The sequence below is a fragment of the Pseudochaenichthys georgianus genome, chromosome 15 (assembly GCF_902827115.2).
Source record: "Pseudochaenichthys georgianus chromosome 15, fPseGeo1.2, whole genome shotgun sequence".
NCBI lineage: Eukaryota > Metazoa > Chordata > Actinopteri > Perciformes > Channichthyidae > Pseudochaenichthys > Pseudochaenichthys georgianus.
The window spans coordinates 1,088,148-1,103,328 of NC_047517.1; the positions used below are offsets into that span (position 1 = coordinate 1,088,148).

The 15,181-nt window shown below is 47.7% G+C and overlaps 1 protein-coding gene across 3 annotated transcripts in view; it reads left to right on the forward strand.

The window, feature by feature from the left end:
- The window catches only part of exo1 (exonuclease 1), a 50,803-nt gene extending 38,399 nt beyond the window's left edge, over positions 1-12,404 (forward strand). For all 3 annotated transcript variants that reach the window (XM_071205762.1, XM_034100137.1, XM_034100138.2), the window contains exons 13-14: positions 1,922-2,112; positions 12,178-12,404. In XM_071205762.1, the coding sequence (XP_071061863.1) occupies positions 1,922-2,112; positions 12,178-12,253 (267 nt within the window). In that variant the 3' untranslated portion in view covers positions 12,254-12,404. The remainder of the gene's footprint in view (positions 1-1,921; positions 2,113-12,177) is intronic.
- Positions 12,405-15,181: the final 2,777 nt, after the last annotated feature.

Sequence of the window (15,181 nt, forward strand, 5' to 3'; positions counted from 1 at the left end):
CCCTGTGCAGCTACAACAGTGTCCTCTCTTCTGGGAAGGCTTTGTCCCCCTTTGCAGCTACAACAGTGTCCTCTCTTCTGGGAAGGCTTTGTCCCCCTTTGCAGCTACAACAGTGTCCACTCTTCTGGGAAGGCTTTGTCCCCCTTTGCAGCTACAACAGTGTCCACTCTTCTGGGAAGGCTTTGTCCCCCTTTGCAGCTACAACAGTGTCCACTCTTCTGGGAAGGCTTTGTCCCCCTTTGCAGCTACAACAGTGTCCTCTCTTCTGGGAAGGCTTTGTCCCCCTTTGCAGCTACAACAGTGTCCACTCTTCTGGGAAGGCTTTGTCCCCCTTTGCAGCTACAACAGTGTCCTCTCTTCTGGGAAGGCTTTGTCCCCCTTTGCAGCTACAACAGTGTCCACTCTTCTGGGAAGGCTTTGTCCCCCTTTGCAGCTACAACAGTGTCCACTCTTCTGGGAAGGCTTTGTCCCCCTTTGCAGCTACAACAGTGTCCACTCTTCTGGGAAGGCTTTGTCCCCCTTTGCAGCTACAACAGTGTCCTCTCTTCTGGGAAGGCTTTGTCCCCCTTTGCAGCTACAACAGTGTCCTCTCTTCTGGGAAGGCTTTGTCCCCCTTTGCAGCTACAACAGTGTCCACTCTTCTGGGAAGGCTTTGTACAAGATGTTGGAGTGTGTCTGTGGGACACCCATTCATCCAGAAGAGTATTTGTGAGGTCAGACACTGATGTGGGACGAGAGGCTGGCTCTCCGTTCTAGTTCATCCCAAAGGTGTTCAATGGGGTGGGGGTCAGGGCTCTGTGGGCCAGTCAAGTTCTTTCACACCAAACTCGTCTAACCATGCTTTCATGGACCTTGCTTTGTGGGGCACAGTCATGCTGGAACAGAAAAGGGCCTTCCCCAAACTGTTTCCACAAATTCGGAAGCATAGAATTGTCCAAAATGACTTGTTAAGATGAAGCATTAAGAAAAAGAAGGTAACTTTCTCCTGGCATTCCCCAAACCCAGACTCGTCCATCAGAGGACAGATAGAGAAGCGTGACTTTACTCACAGAACACGTTTCCACTGCTCCAGAGTCCAGAGGCGGCGTGCTTCACACCACTCCATCCCACGCTTGGTGATGTAAGGCTTGATGCAGCTGCTCGGATATGAGAACCCATGGAGCTCCCACTGTTTGGTCTGATATCAATGCCAGAGCTGGAACTCTGCAGTTACTGAGTCAGCAGAGCTTGACCCATTTACTGTATATGAAGATGCCATTTAAAATATCTGCATCCCCAACACAAACACCTCCGTTTTGTAGCGCAGCCTCTCTTCTCGGAGATCAGAGAAAACCTGTCCGAAATGTATAAGGACGAGCCGCCGATGATACCGCTGCTGCCGTTGTTGACCATGCGCTCCAGGCTGAGGGCACCAGAGCAGCGAGAACCAGCCCAGCTGCAGCAACGACCGCAGACCCGCGTTGTTCCACCCCGTTTGGGGATGACTATTTCACCGCAGACCCAGAACACAATGAAGCAGAACTCTATTTCAGTGAGCCACCACAGCAAAACCGACTACAGTGGTGGAGGAAACATGAAGAACGATACAAACAACTCAGTGTCCTGGCGAAGGAATACCTGGCTATACCCGCAACCTCTCTTCCAGCTGAGAGGGTCCTTTCTACAGCTGGCCTGGTTGTTCATTGTCTCCGCACCCTCCTCTCCCATTCCTCCATATTAGTTTTTAAAATGGTAGACTGATGATATGAGGACAGATCCTTTTTTTTTGGGGGGGGAGGCTACTTCAATTCTGTTAACTGGATAACCGTTTTTTTTGGGGTTGAATATTCGAATATAAATGTGCCTTCCAATTCCCATCCCTCGTGTTAATGTCCCTCTATGTTCTAACATTATCTTCCACTCTTGGTCTTTCTACCTCCAGGTTTCAGGTCTATCGCGGCCAAAGCCCAGCAGCCAAAGTCCAGCTGCCAAGGCGCGGACGCTGGGCCCCGCCAGGGCCAGTGGACTGAGGAGAAAGCCTGTGGGTTCTGGGAAAAAACCCTCCAATAACGAGAACAACCCGGGTGTGCAGGTCACCATCAGCAACCTGTGGAAGAACTTCAGCTTCAAAAAGTAAAACAGAATTACGCAAGTTACTTTGTAAATAAATACAATATTAAATATATGAGTGTAATCACTGTCTTACATGATTTAGGAAAATTAGTCTTAAAACAAAGTTGCCTAGGAATCGTCATGGCACACATGGAAGTGGCAACACAAACATGTGAAACAGTCATCTGATAGCATACCATGGACGTATTGCTGCGTGAAGCATCCATACCAACTGGATGTCTCATCGCACATCAGACTGTTTCAACTGAGGCCAACTAGACTGTCTTTAGTAGTCTCTATATTGGTGATCAACAGCTTTGTTATTCGGTTAAGACAAGAGCTTTGACAGCACACCGTTGTCTGGGGACTTCTGCACAGCGGGGAAGTGTAAACACACACAGTTGCAAGTATCAAAGACTGCCAAATGAGTTTGCTCAGGATGAATGTAACATTTAGCATTCTGGTAACTTTGCTGATGTATTTTCATTTGAAAGCGAGGAACATTTCAAACACAACCCAAAAGACAACAGATAGACTATACAACTGAAAAGCATCTCTTTTGCTGTGAAATAGAATTATAAATTCAATAATATAAAATAAAACATGCATCAGGAGGAGTATTTTTTTAGTTGTGTCCGGTTTTGCTTTAGTTGGAGGCACACCACCCTCTTCTTATACACGCCCTCTCATCCTGTTGGAGCGGAGCAGAACTCGCCCGGTCTTTAAGCTCTGCATGTAAATCTCGCTCAGCCAATCAGCTCGTTGTTACCTCCAGCACATGTAGAACAGCAGCTTCCAGAACTTTGGTTCTGCACCACGCACCGTGTCATCTGTGGGCCCCGGACTGTGAACAACCCTATGTTTGTTGTTGAGTGCAACCTAGTTATTGTGCCCATCTGCTTCTCATTCTACATTCTGGCTGAAAAGCATGATCTGCACAGATCTGTGTCATCTCATTTTCTGTTGAGTGCAAATGATGCCAAACAGTGACTAAAACAGGCCATTTCTTTGACACAACGTATATCTTTGAGCAGAAATCTGAGTACTGTTTGTCATTGTTATTTTAATAATAATAATAACTTTATTTATACAGCACAAAGTCACAAAGTGCTTTACATGGATAAAGAACAGGCCGTTCAGGCGGCAGCAAAGCATGCGGTCAAAATGCCCTAAACCCAGCTAATAAAATATACAGCGTTTCAACAAGAGCAGAAATAATACAGAAACAGAAAGTAAAAGAAATAGAACATGGACTTTGAGTAAAACAGAGTGGTGTCATCATTAGTTAGTTAGTTAGTTTTAAGAAGTGATTTAAAAGATGTCACTGCTTCTGCCAGCCCCTGATTCTCGGGCAGGGAGCTCCAGAGCTGTGGAGCTCTGAAGGAGAACGTTCCGGCACCTTTTATTTTTAGCCTGGTTTTGGGAACAGCCAGCAGGATGTGAGACTGCGCACATGGCTCGTAAGTTCACAACAATGCAGGGAGGTAATCAGGAACCAAACCGTTAAGAGCTTTAAAAGTAATCAGTCAAATCTTCAAACCAATCACAGAACAGACAGGTAGCCAATGAAGAGAGACTAAAACAGGGTGATGTGGTCTAGATTTCTGATTTGTTAAACATCTTGCTGCGGCATCTTGCACAAATTGAAGGCGTAATATAGATGATTGGCCTAATCCAGAGCTGAAGGAGTTACAGTAATCGAGACGTGAAGAGATAAAGGCGTGGCTGACTGTCTCCAAATCAGACCGGGAGAAAAGGACTTGATAAAAACACGATTGAATAACTTTTGTGCTTTAAAAGAGAGGTCCCTATCAAACATCACACCAAGGCTTCTGGCTACAGGTGTGATGTTTGAGGACAGGGAGCCCAGAGAAGGGGTAGGTTAGATGACCAAGAATGAGTACTTCTGATTTATTGTCATTTAACTGGAGACACATGATGGGCCATCCAGCACTTTATTTCATCCAGACAAGATAACGATAGTTACGGCTGTAACTACGGTTCTATAAGTCCCGGATGACCGCCAGAGGCGGTGCTTTAGCACTGGATATGTCCATCGCGCGCATGCGCAGCTCGAGTACCAATAACAACAAAGTCACCTGTGACCCACGTGACACCGGCTATATCAGCCGGTATTGTCAGAGGATCTGTTCCCCGAATCTTCTCGCGAGCACACAAGAATTCTGAGTGACAGGGAACTCTGGCGGTCACCCGGGACTCATAGAACCGTAGTTACAGCCGTAACTATCGTTCTATTTCGTCCCTACTGACCGCCAGAGGCGGTGCTTTAGCACTGGATGACCTATACCAACAATGTCATGAAGAATCCAAGCCCTTGCTCACCACTGGAAGCAGCGGAGCTCGGCAAAAGGACCACGCCCAAAGAATGGGGAGTGGCGACATTGACCTGATGACAACTGGAGAATGTGCCAGAAGCCGCCCACGACGCCGCGGCGTAGATGGTCTCCAGGGGCACCACCCTCAAGGCAGCCCAAGATGTTGAGATGCTCCTTGTAGAGTGGCATCTCAGCCTGGTGGCAGGGGGCGGCCACTGGCTCCGTAAGCCTGTGAGATGGTATCGACAACCCAGTGGGGAAGCCACTGGTTAGAGGGCCTAACCTCCTTTAGTGCCGCCAGGGCAAACTCAAGAGTTGCTCCTCCTGCCGTATACAGGCAGTAGCCTTGATATACGCCCTTTGGCACCCCCCGGGCACCCCCAGGGCACAGCAACTTCGATGTGCCGTACTCCTGAATGTCAAAGCGTGCCAGCTGGGCAGGCTGATTTGAAGTGAGTTTGTGGAAGGACCCCGGGCGGGAATGCCACATTTGCCCAAAGGGCAACGCATGAGAGTCCCACCTCGGGCATGTATTGTTTATGGAGAGGACATGCAACTCCCCGACTCACTTCCCTGAGGCTATGGCAAGCAGAAATGCTGCCTTTGTGGGCAGCCACCTAAGCCCCACCTGGGCCAGGGGCTCGAAGGGAGGAGGTGATAGGGCATCCGGCAGCAAGGGCAGGTCCCAAGCCGGAGCCCTCGGGATGCAAGGGGGACGCTGCCGTAAAGCCCCTCTCATAAAGAGGGACACCGACCTGTGGCACCCCGCCGTGGCGCCGTCGACCCAAACATGTTGGGCAGAATCGCAGCCACATAAATTCAGAGTGGAGTGAGAACATCCACTATCTAGAAGGGACTGTTGTCTAAGCAACAATGTACATGCTGTCCCCAAGGAACACGCACATTCTTGCCCCCAGTTGGGGTAGAAAGTGCGTGAGTGCAAGCTGCACGGCCCGAAGCTCTAGCACGTTGACCCGGCGCGCACTCTGCTGGGCAGACCACTGACCCTGAACGGTCCTGCCCTGCCGCACTGCACCCCACCCTGAGAGACATGCACCTATGGTGATGGTCTCCTGGCGGGATGGGATGGCGCCCATGGGCACGCCTACCAGAGATAAGCCCTGCCCCTCCAGCGTGACGGAGAGTGGAGCAATGCTGCGACACCCTGACTTCACTGTGCCTGTGCCACTTGGCGTCCAAGTGAAGGCTGTTCAGCCACATCTGCATGGGGCGCAACGACAGCGGGCCTAAGGGCCCAGCGGCCGAGGCAGCTGCCAGTCGGCACGAAAGTCATTGGGAGGCGGTTGAGTGGGCCGCTAAGACCTCTGCAGACCACCCCTGTAATCCAGCGGCTGAGTGCGGCTGCTAGAGCGGCCCCTGGGCCTGCTGGGAGTGGGCACAGGTCTGCGAGGACCCGAGTGCTGCTGCCTTGTCTGCCTAGCTTGGGCGGCACACTCCAGTGCCTCCGAGGGCAGCTGATCTAAATAGCTCCCCTGGCTCGACTGGTACGCGACGGAGGACTCTCCGTCAACCGGAGGAGGTGCGTCAGCCAAAGGAGGGGCGCCAACCGAAGGAGGGGCGCCAACCGAAGGGGGGGGGTTAGCAGCCCCTACACCGGGCCCAGGCTGAAGGGCCAAGAGGCGACTTCATCATGCCCCTATCGCCAGCTAGCCGATCCACTTTAGAGGACAGCCTATTTCTAGTCCTTCTATTGGGGGGAGCACACAAAGCCATCGCTCCCTCAAGTCGCCGGGAACGGCCGAATTGATCTGGAGGAGGATGTGACAAGGAGAGGTGTCTGTTGGCTGCTGCCAGACGTTCCACCTCAGTGATTCGAGCCACTCTGAGCACCCGAGGCATGCAGCTACAGCTCATGCAGGCGTTTACCGTGAGAACCTCCCTCGGATGCTCGAATTTCGTCCCCACTGACCGCCAGAAGCGGCCGAGGCAGGAGGGGCAGCGGTCGTGGCCGCCCTCGGGAACACAGCCTTCACCAGCTACCTGCTTAATGGAAAGAGTAGAGCGTTGCTGCTACTCGCCGAACAGAAAGAGGGATGTAATTACACCCACGTTACGGCAGAGGGAGCGGGAGCGAGATCACTGCCTTCACTGGCTGAGCTAGAGGCGAGTGCCAGATGCAGCGTAATCGGGAGCGGGTGCGGGAACACAGCCTTCACCAGCTACCTGCTTAACAGAAAAAACAAGGCAGTTTGGCGTCTACCAGGAGCGGGGGCAAGAACTGCCTTCACTGGTTGAGTTAGAGACGAATGCCAGATGCAGCGTAACCGGGAGCGGGTGCGGGAACACAGCCTTCACCAGCTACCTGTTTAACAGAAAAACAAGGCAGTTTGGCGTCTACCAGGAGCGGGGGCGAGAACTGCCTTCACTGGTTGAGTTAGAGACGAATGCCAGATGCAGTGTAACCGGGAGCGGGTGCGGGAACACAGCCTTCACCAGCTACCTGCTTAACGGAGAAACAAGGCAGTTCCGCGTCTACCAGGAGCGGGGGCGAGAACTGCCTTCACTGGTCGAGTTAGAGACGAATGCCAGATGCAGTGTAACCGGGAGCGGATGCAGGAACACAGCCTTCACCGGCTACCTGCTTAACGGAGAAACAAGGCAGTTCCGCGTCTACCAGGAGCGGGGGCGAGAACACTGCCTTCACTGGTCGAGTTAGAGACGAATGCCAGATGCAGCGTAACCGGGAGCGGGTGCGGGAACACAGCCTTCACCAGCTACCTGCTTAACAGAAAAACAAGGCAGTTTGGCGTCTACCAGGAGCGGGGGCGAGAACACTGCCTTCACTGGTTGAGTTAGAGACGAATGCCAGATGCAGTGTAACCGGGAGCGGGTGCGGGAACACAGCCTTCACCGGCTACCTGCTTAACGGAGAAACAAGGCAGTTCCGCGTCTACCAGGAGCGGGGGCGAGAACACTGCCTTCACTGGTTGAGTTAGAGACGAATGCCAGATGCAGCGTAACCGGGAGCGGGTGCGGGAACACAGCCTTCACCGGCTACCTGCTTAACGGAGAAACAAGGCAGTTTGGCGTCTACCAGGAGCGGGGGCGAGAACTGCCTTCACTGGTTGAGTTAGAGACGAATGCCAGATGCAGCGTAACCGGGAGCGGGTGCGGGAACACAGCCTTCACCGGCTACCTGCTTAACAGAAAAACAAGGCAGTTTGGCGTCTACCAGGAGTGGGGGCGAGAACTGCCTTCACTGGTTAAGTTAGAGTCGAATGCCAGATGCAGTGTAACCGGGAGCGGGAACACAGCCTTCACCGGCTACCTGCTGAACGGGAAGAGTAGAGCGGTGCTACTACTCGCCGAACAGAAAAAGGAATGTAGCTACATCCGCATTACCGGTAGAGGGAGCGGGAGCGAGAGCACTGCCTTCACCTAGCTGGGTAAAATAAAGAAGCTAACAGTATACGCAAGACGTTAGCCGAGCGGCTGCTGCTAACGATCAAGCGAGATCAAGTCAAATAACACACATGTTTAAGACCAGATAACTAGCTTCTAAAGAATAGAATAGCACAGAGCCGTAGTTACAGCAGTAACCATGGCCAGGGCTCACACGGCATCTAACCGTAGTTACAGTAGTAACTATGGCCAGTACTTACACGGCTTAGAACCGTAGTTACAGTCGTAACTCTGGCCAGTACTTGCACGGCTTGGATACTTACACAGCATAGAGCCGTAGTTACAGTAGTAACTCTGGCCAGTACTTGCACGGCTTGGAACCGTAGTTACAGTAGTAACTATGGCCAGTACTTACATGGTTTAGAACCGTAGTTACAGTAGTAACTATGGCCAGTACTTACACGGCATAGAGCCGTAGTTACGGTATTGCCTATGGCAGTACGTGCACGGCTTGGAACCGTAGTTACAGTAGTAATTATGGCCAGTACTTACGGCTTAACCCCGTAGTTACAGTATTAACTATGGCCAGTACTTACACAGCTTGGAACCGTAGTTACAGTAGTAATTATGGCCAGTACTTACAGCTTAGAACCTTAGTTACAATAGTAACTGTGGCCGGTGCCTAAAAGTGTCAGCCAACGGCTGCCCACTAGACAATATAATATTGGGAGGATGAAATCCTCCTTAATGGCCATACATGCAGAGCACACGGCACACACAGTGAAGATTGTTCTCTGCATATCGTCCTAGTGCTAGGAGTCTAGTACTAGGAGCAGTAAATACCACGATATAGCGCTACTGCAACCATACCATGCGTTTACCGGGAGCAGCAGCGAGAGCACTGTCCTCACCGGCTGAGTTAAATAATGAAGCTTAACCGTACATGCAAGGTGTTAGCCAAGCGGCTGCTGCTAACAATCAAGCAACCAAGTCAGAACACAATGTTAAGACCAGATAATTAGCTTCTAAGAAAGAGAACAGCCCGCATAGAACCGTGCCTGGTTACAGTAGTAACCGCACATGCCGAGCACACAGCACCCGCCGTGAAGATGTTCTCTGCATATCATCCTAGTGCTAGGAGTCTAGTACTAGGAGCAGTAATACAACGATCTAGCGCTACTGCAATCAAACCCTATGCTACAGGGAGCGGGAGCACTGCCCTGAGTTAATAGTTAAGCTCAACAGCAAGGTGTTAGCCAAGCGGCTGCTGCTAACAATCAAGCGACCAAGTCAGAACACAAATGTTAAGACCAGATAATAGCTTCTAGAAAATAGAAAGTACTTACCTTACTTTCTGCATCTAAACGAAAAACGGGTTTAAAGTATGACACTCTGGGCTTTCCATACTAAATTGAATGAGGGACGCAGCCAAAGCTGGGACTCAAATGCTAATGATAGCTCGGGCACAACGCCACAAGCAGAACTTTCAAAAGAGCATAAGGGCAACTTTATGGGAGAGGAAGCGGGAACACTGTCGTCACCAGAAAGTCTAAGCCACAAACAATAAGACTGTAATCAGGACAACTTGGCTGGGAGCGGGTGTGGAAACACAGCCATCACTAGCAACAAGCTGACACAAACCTGTCTGTCGCGGCTCTGCACAGCCGGCACAGCTCCTGGAGGACGCGTTAACGACCCGTAGCTCCGACTGTCAGTCGCGAAGCTTCACGCGGCCAGCTGTTTGCAGAGAAATCCCTCCGATCAAACGTTCAAACCTGAACGCTGTAGGCTACGAAAACGTAGCCACGGTACCCTCGCGCAGCGAGAAGATGAAAAGGAACAGATCCTCTGACAATACCGGCTGATATAGCCGGTGTCACGTGGGTCACAGGTGACTTTGTTGTTATTGGTACTCGAGCTGCGCATGCGCGCGATGGACATATCCAGTGCTAAAGCACCGCCTCTGGCGGTCAGTAGGGACGAAATAGAACAGCGTGTTCACATTGCTTTTATCACTGCAGTTTCATGGGACATGTCTTTGTGTATCATCCGCATAGCAGTGATGTAGAATATTGTGCTTTTGTATGATATAATAACGGTCCAAGAATAGAACACTGCAGTGGAGGCGGCACCCCCAGTTGAAACAGAACATGTTTGATCTGATAGATAGGATTGTAGCCACCTGGGAGCAGTGTCCCTGATGACTACCCATTTCTCAATAGGACAACATGATCAACTGTATCCAATGCTGAGCTAAATCTCAAAGGATTCAAATGGGGCAGAATCTGCTGCAATTCAAAAGTCCTTTGTGACTTTGATAAGTGCGGTTTCTGATTGTTCTAATGTTAAAGACACGGGCAGAGGGAGATGTTGGCACTGAAGGAGACGGATGTGTGAGGAGGCAGTTAAAAGTAATGGCTTTATGGTCAGATACACAACGACTTGCCTCATGCAGATCCACATGTTCAACATTAAAAGCAGAAGAAAGCACTAGGTCCAGAGTGTGGCCTTGCATGAGTGGGTCCACTGATGTCCTGGGGCATATTCAAACATTGAATTAAATCCAAAATAAAAGAAGGTTACATGAGTTTTACTCTTTCTCCACACAAATCTCAGGTAGCATACATTAATATTTCACTATATTATTTATCAGTGTGATGTTTACTTGCGTATAAAATGCTCTGTAATTCCTTCAAATCCTCATGTCACCAGAGTTTTGATGCTTTGTTCGAAGTCCCTTTATTTGTCCCACAGAGAGTCATTGTCACAGCACCGGGACGGCACAGATGAGACAAAACAACAACACAGTCCTACATGAGGGGCAAGCACATGTTTACAAATTAAAATAAAAAAGTACACATTCAAGTTAGGAAAATATGAATAGCAGCACACTACACTATGGATTAGACAATTGATTAGGATGTTGTTATTATCAAAGATGATATTCAATCAACATATTTGATTTGATTTTGAACAAAATAAGTGATTTCCACATATCCATCATTATTCAACAGTGTCAAAGGTAATGTCACTTACATCTGCTGCATCAGGTTCAAAGTGTAAGAGCTGCAGAATGTGCAGCTGTGAAACATCCACATGAACACTTTCTTCAAGGGATACATGTATTTCTCATGAGTGTACACGGTGATTAGTACATGTCTGATGGCATGCCACTGATACACCCCCGTGTGATGAGAACACATTTGGCTTGCCAGGTTGTGAGAAGCCCCCTGGCAGCACGACGCTTGCTCTCCTTTAGTCCAATAGAGTGTGGGCGTGTTTCACAACACGTTCAACCTATTCATCACATGAGCAGGTGTTTTCACCCTGAAGCATAAACTCCATTCACATTGTTAAAAACATTGTCTCTGAAGGAGAGAGGAAGGTGTCAGGCTGGCTGGACCCACTCCAACTTAGATATATCAAGAAATGTAACACTTGTAACGTCCTGACTGTGATTCAGGAACTCTTATAAGCTAGGGATGGGAACGATTAATCAAATATTTGAAATTATTCAGGTATTCGAATATGAGTTATGAATATTTTTATTGTAATTTCTTTTTTTTTTGGCAGGGGTGCCTAAGTTGATTACATATTATCAAATGGAATAATTCAATGTATACGACAGTGCCATAGCTAAATGTGTTAGGTCTAAAGGTGTGTTTTGCTCCGCTCACCGGTCCCTCACAGCGGGCAGAGCTGCAGGTGCTGATCTCTCTCTCTTACGTCCGGTTATACGTCACTCGTGTTTATGTCCAAATCCATCAGATCTAGCTGGTTCTAGCCAATGATATGGCTGCTGCCCCTCCCTACACGCAGATCACGCAGACTCAAACCTCATCTTATGCCCAAATTCCAGCTGAGAGGGTCTTCTCTACAGCTGGCCTGATTGTGAATCGCCTCCGCACCCGCCTCTCCCCTGAGTAGACATGCTCATATTCTTAAAGAAGAATGAGTATTGAATAGCTGCATTCTGTGCATAGGCCGTGTTACAGGTTGTTGATCTCTGTTGTAATAGGGTTACGTTACCCTAACCCGTTATGTTGTTCGTGTTTGATCCCTCTTCATTTAAAAACCAAGTTATGTTTTAAGCATGAAAGCTGTAGGCCTATAGCTGTCAGCTGTTCAATCAATTTGACAAATGTCTACACTTATACTTTATGTATATATTTGAACAAGTATTTATCTATTTTTCAAAAGTTAATTATTTTTTGTAAAAAAAATTCCCCGCATTTTTATAAGATATGTACATTTCGGTTAATCGGTTAACGGTTTTTTTGGGGGTCGAATATTCGAATATACATTTGCTTTCAAATTTCCATCCCTACTTATCAGTGACATGGCTCATAATGCAACAACTCTGAAACCCCCCTGTTGTGTTTTCCAGAGACACCCAGGAGATGACTCCCGGTCAGAAAGGAGAACCCATGTCTCCTGTCAAGCTCAACCTCAGCTGGACATGAACTGCCCCAGCCTCTAAAGGAAGCTTAGAGTGTTTTACTAAGAGCAGTGTGTGGAAGACAATGTTTTTATGATCATACCGTGTATGTTAATGATTTTTCATCAACCTATATTTTTGAATGTATAGTTTTAAATAAAGCAACTGTAATCTGATGCACTTGTATATTGTGCATCTTCTTGCTGTTATCTAATCCTGCTTCAACACAAGAGTCAAAGAATGTCACCTCGTAAAAATGTGCAATGCATACTTTAGTGTTTACTGAAAATGCCCTACCCACATGCGAGCGAACGACTGCGGCGATCAATCATCAATCAATGTTTATTTATATAGCCCAATATCACAAATGTTACATTTGTCTCAGTGGACTTCACAGTTTGTACAGAATATCAGTATGACAATACGACACCCTCTGTCCTTAGACCCTCTGTCCTCAGACCCTCTGTCCTCAGACCCTCTGTCCTTAGACCCTCTGTCCTTAGACCCTCTGTCCTTAGACCCTCACATAGTACAAGGAAACACTTCTGTAGAAAACCCACAGTTTAAAGGGAACATGGGAGAAACCTCAGGGAGAGCAGCAGAGGAGGGATCCCTCTCCAGGACGGACAGACGTGCAATAGATGCCGTGTGTAAATTGAAAAGATAATACATTTGCAACATAGGTAGTCCAAATGTTTGGAAATGCATGTGTGTATAATAGGAAGATGAGTCCACGAGGATGTCAACAATCCTGTGGGAGCCATCAGGGAAGTAGTATGGTGAGAGTCAGGCAGGACCACAGTGACAGGTTCAGCCACGACTCAGGATCCAGGATACAGGATCCAGGACTCAGGATCCAGGACCCAGGACTCAGGACACAGGATCCGGGACTCAGGATCCAGGACGATGAGACTGCTGACGTCCTATGTCTTCACAGCATGTGGAGTGTGTCTTCACCTGTTTGCTTTAGCACAGGCTTTGAAGTGTTGAGGTGAACAGAATGAGTGTGTGCTTTTTTAGCCTTTTGATTTGCCAGAAATGCTCTCCTTTGTGTCGACCCCACATATCTATGAGTAGTTCAACCTGTTTAATCTTATGATGAGCTGATATAAGACAGTGCTTCTCATACTTGACTTTATGACCACTTAAGTTACATTTTTGGACTGTCAGTAGTTATACAAATGCCACTTTCATCACATTAGTATGCATGGAATGTGACAGGTCGCCCCGCCCCTTTTGACCTGAAGTCCAGCCCCTTTGACCGGAAGTCCCGTCCCCTTTGACCGGAAGTCCCGCCCCCACTTCCGGCGGATGTCCCACCGCTTTTGACCGGAAGTCCCGCCCTTTTCGACCGGAAGTCCCGCCCCGCTTGACCGGATGTCCCGCCCCCACTTCCGGCGGATGTCCCGCCCCCGCTTTACAAAATAAAAATGAGAAAAATAAAATGCCGTTGTTTCAATCAATTAGTATGCATAGGATATATGTCCCGCCTCCTAACCACTTCCTGTGCCCCTAATCCTGTATACAGTATTGAATGTAACTTACAAATACTTGCAAATAACATGAAATTAATCAAAGTAAAGCATCTAAAAAAACATATTTAAAAAAAGTCAGCCTCTCTGTTTTTGCGAACAGTTTGAGACACGTCAGGACATGAGGGGAGAGACCATATGGAGGCCGAGGGGAGGGGGGGGGAACACACACACACACACACTTTCCCCGCCCCTCACCCCTCTCCCGTTAGAGGTTGGCTAAATAAAAGCCAGCTTCTTATGGTCACTCTTCAATATTTTTCAAGTCGAGAGAAAATGGCCAAGAGACGTCTTGATATGAGTTTAATCAGCGAGACATCGGTGACAATTTACAGCCATCCGTTGGGTGCAGTTGCAGTTTGTATGCCGGGTTCAGACGCCTACAGCCGAAGATATGCTTCAGTCTCCTCTGTCTTGAAGGCATTCTTAAGCACATAAATGTAACATTAGGCTATGCATAAAATAACCAAACGATTATTACATTAACTAATTTGAACAGTAATTCACATCATCATCTCATAACAAAATAAGCTAAGGCAACTACTTGCATTCAGTGACTTGATTTTTTAAATGAAAACCAGGGATATCTTTTGTTTTGCGGTCCATATCTCATTAACAATATCTAATGTTAGTAACTATTAAAGAAAGAATGGGGACAATTCTGTTTTAATGTAGTTTGACCATTGTAACTGCTGTGCAGACATACTGATAAAATAGGGCTTCTAACTAATTACCTTAAATAAAATCACTAATTAATTAAACCAGTTCAATACGCATTATTCTTATTCTTATCATTCTTTATGAGCGCAGTAACGGTAAGGTATCTAATTACTTATTTATCTAGTATTCCATCACATAATAACAGAGATGGTCAAACTGAAGTAGAGACATGGCAGAAATCCTACAATGAAGCGGGAACAGTGAAGGGGAAGTCTCTTTGAAGAGGGTATTAATAGTTTAAAGATCTTAATGCCCCCTTGATCATATCTTTTTTTTTTTAAAAGACTGTTTCTCTAAAAGGCAAGTTTTGTGATTTTTAAGACTTTTTACAGACACTCGGCAGATTTGTGTGTAATTCTCTCACAAAGGAACAGTAAGTCTCTTACTTTTTTTGATAGCGTTTTTTATGTATGACAACTTTACAACTGGTAGAAAGTTAAGTACTTTTTCTGAGCAGATTTTCTTTAAAGGGGAAAGGAAACACCAATTACAGTTATAATATTCCGGTAGTTTATTCATTTTACAATGGATATTGATCGTAATATTTATTGTATATGATATTACTCGCCAAAAGAAAATTAATTATCCGCCGGCCGGGTGGGGAATTCCGGGACCAGGCCGCCGCCATTAGGGGAGTCCCAAATGGTGACGTCACTGGCTGTGTTTTCGCTCCACCGAAAGTCAACTCAACGTAGCAGATA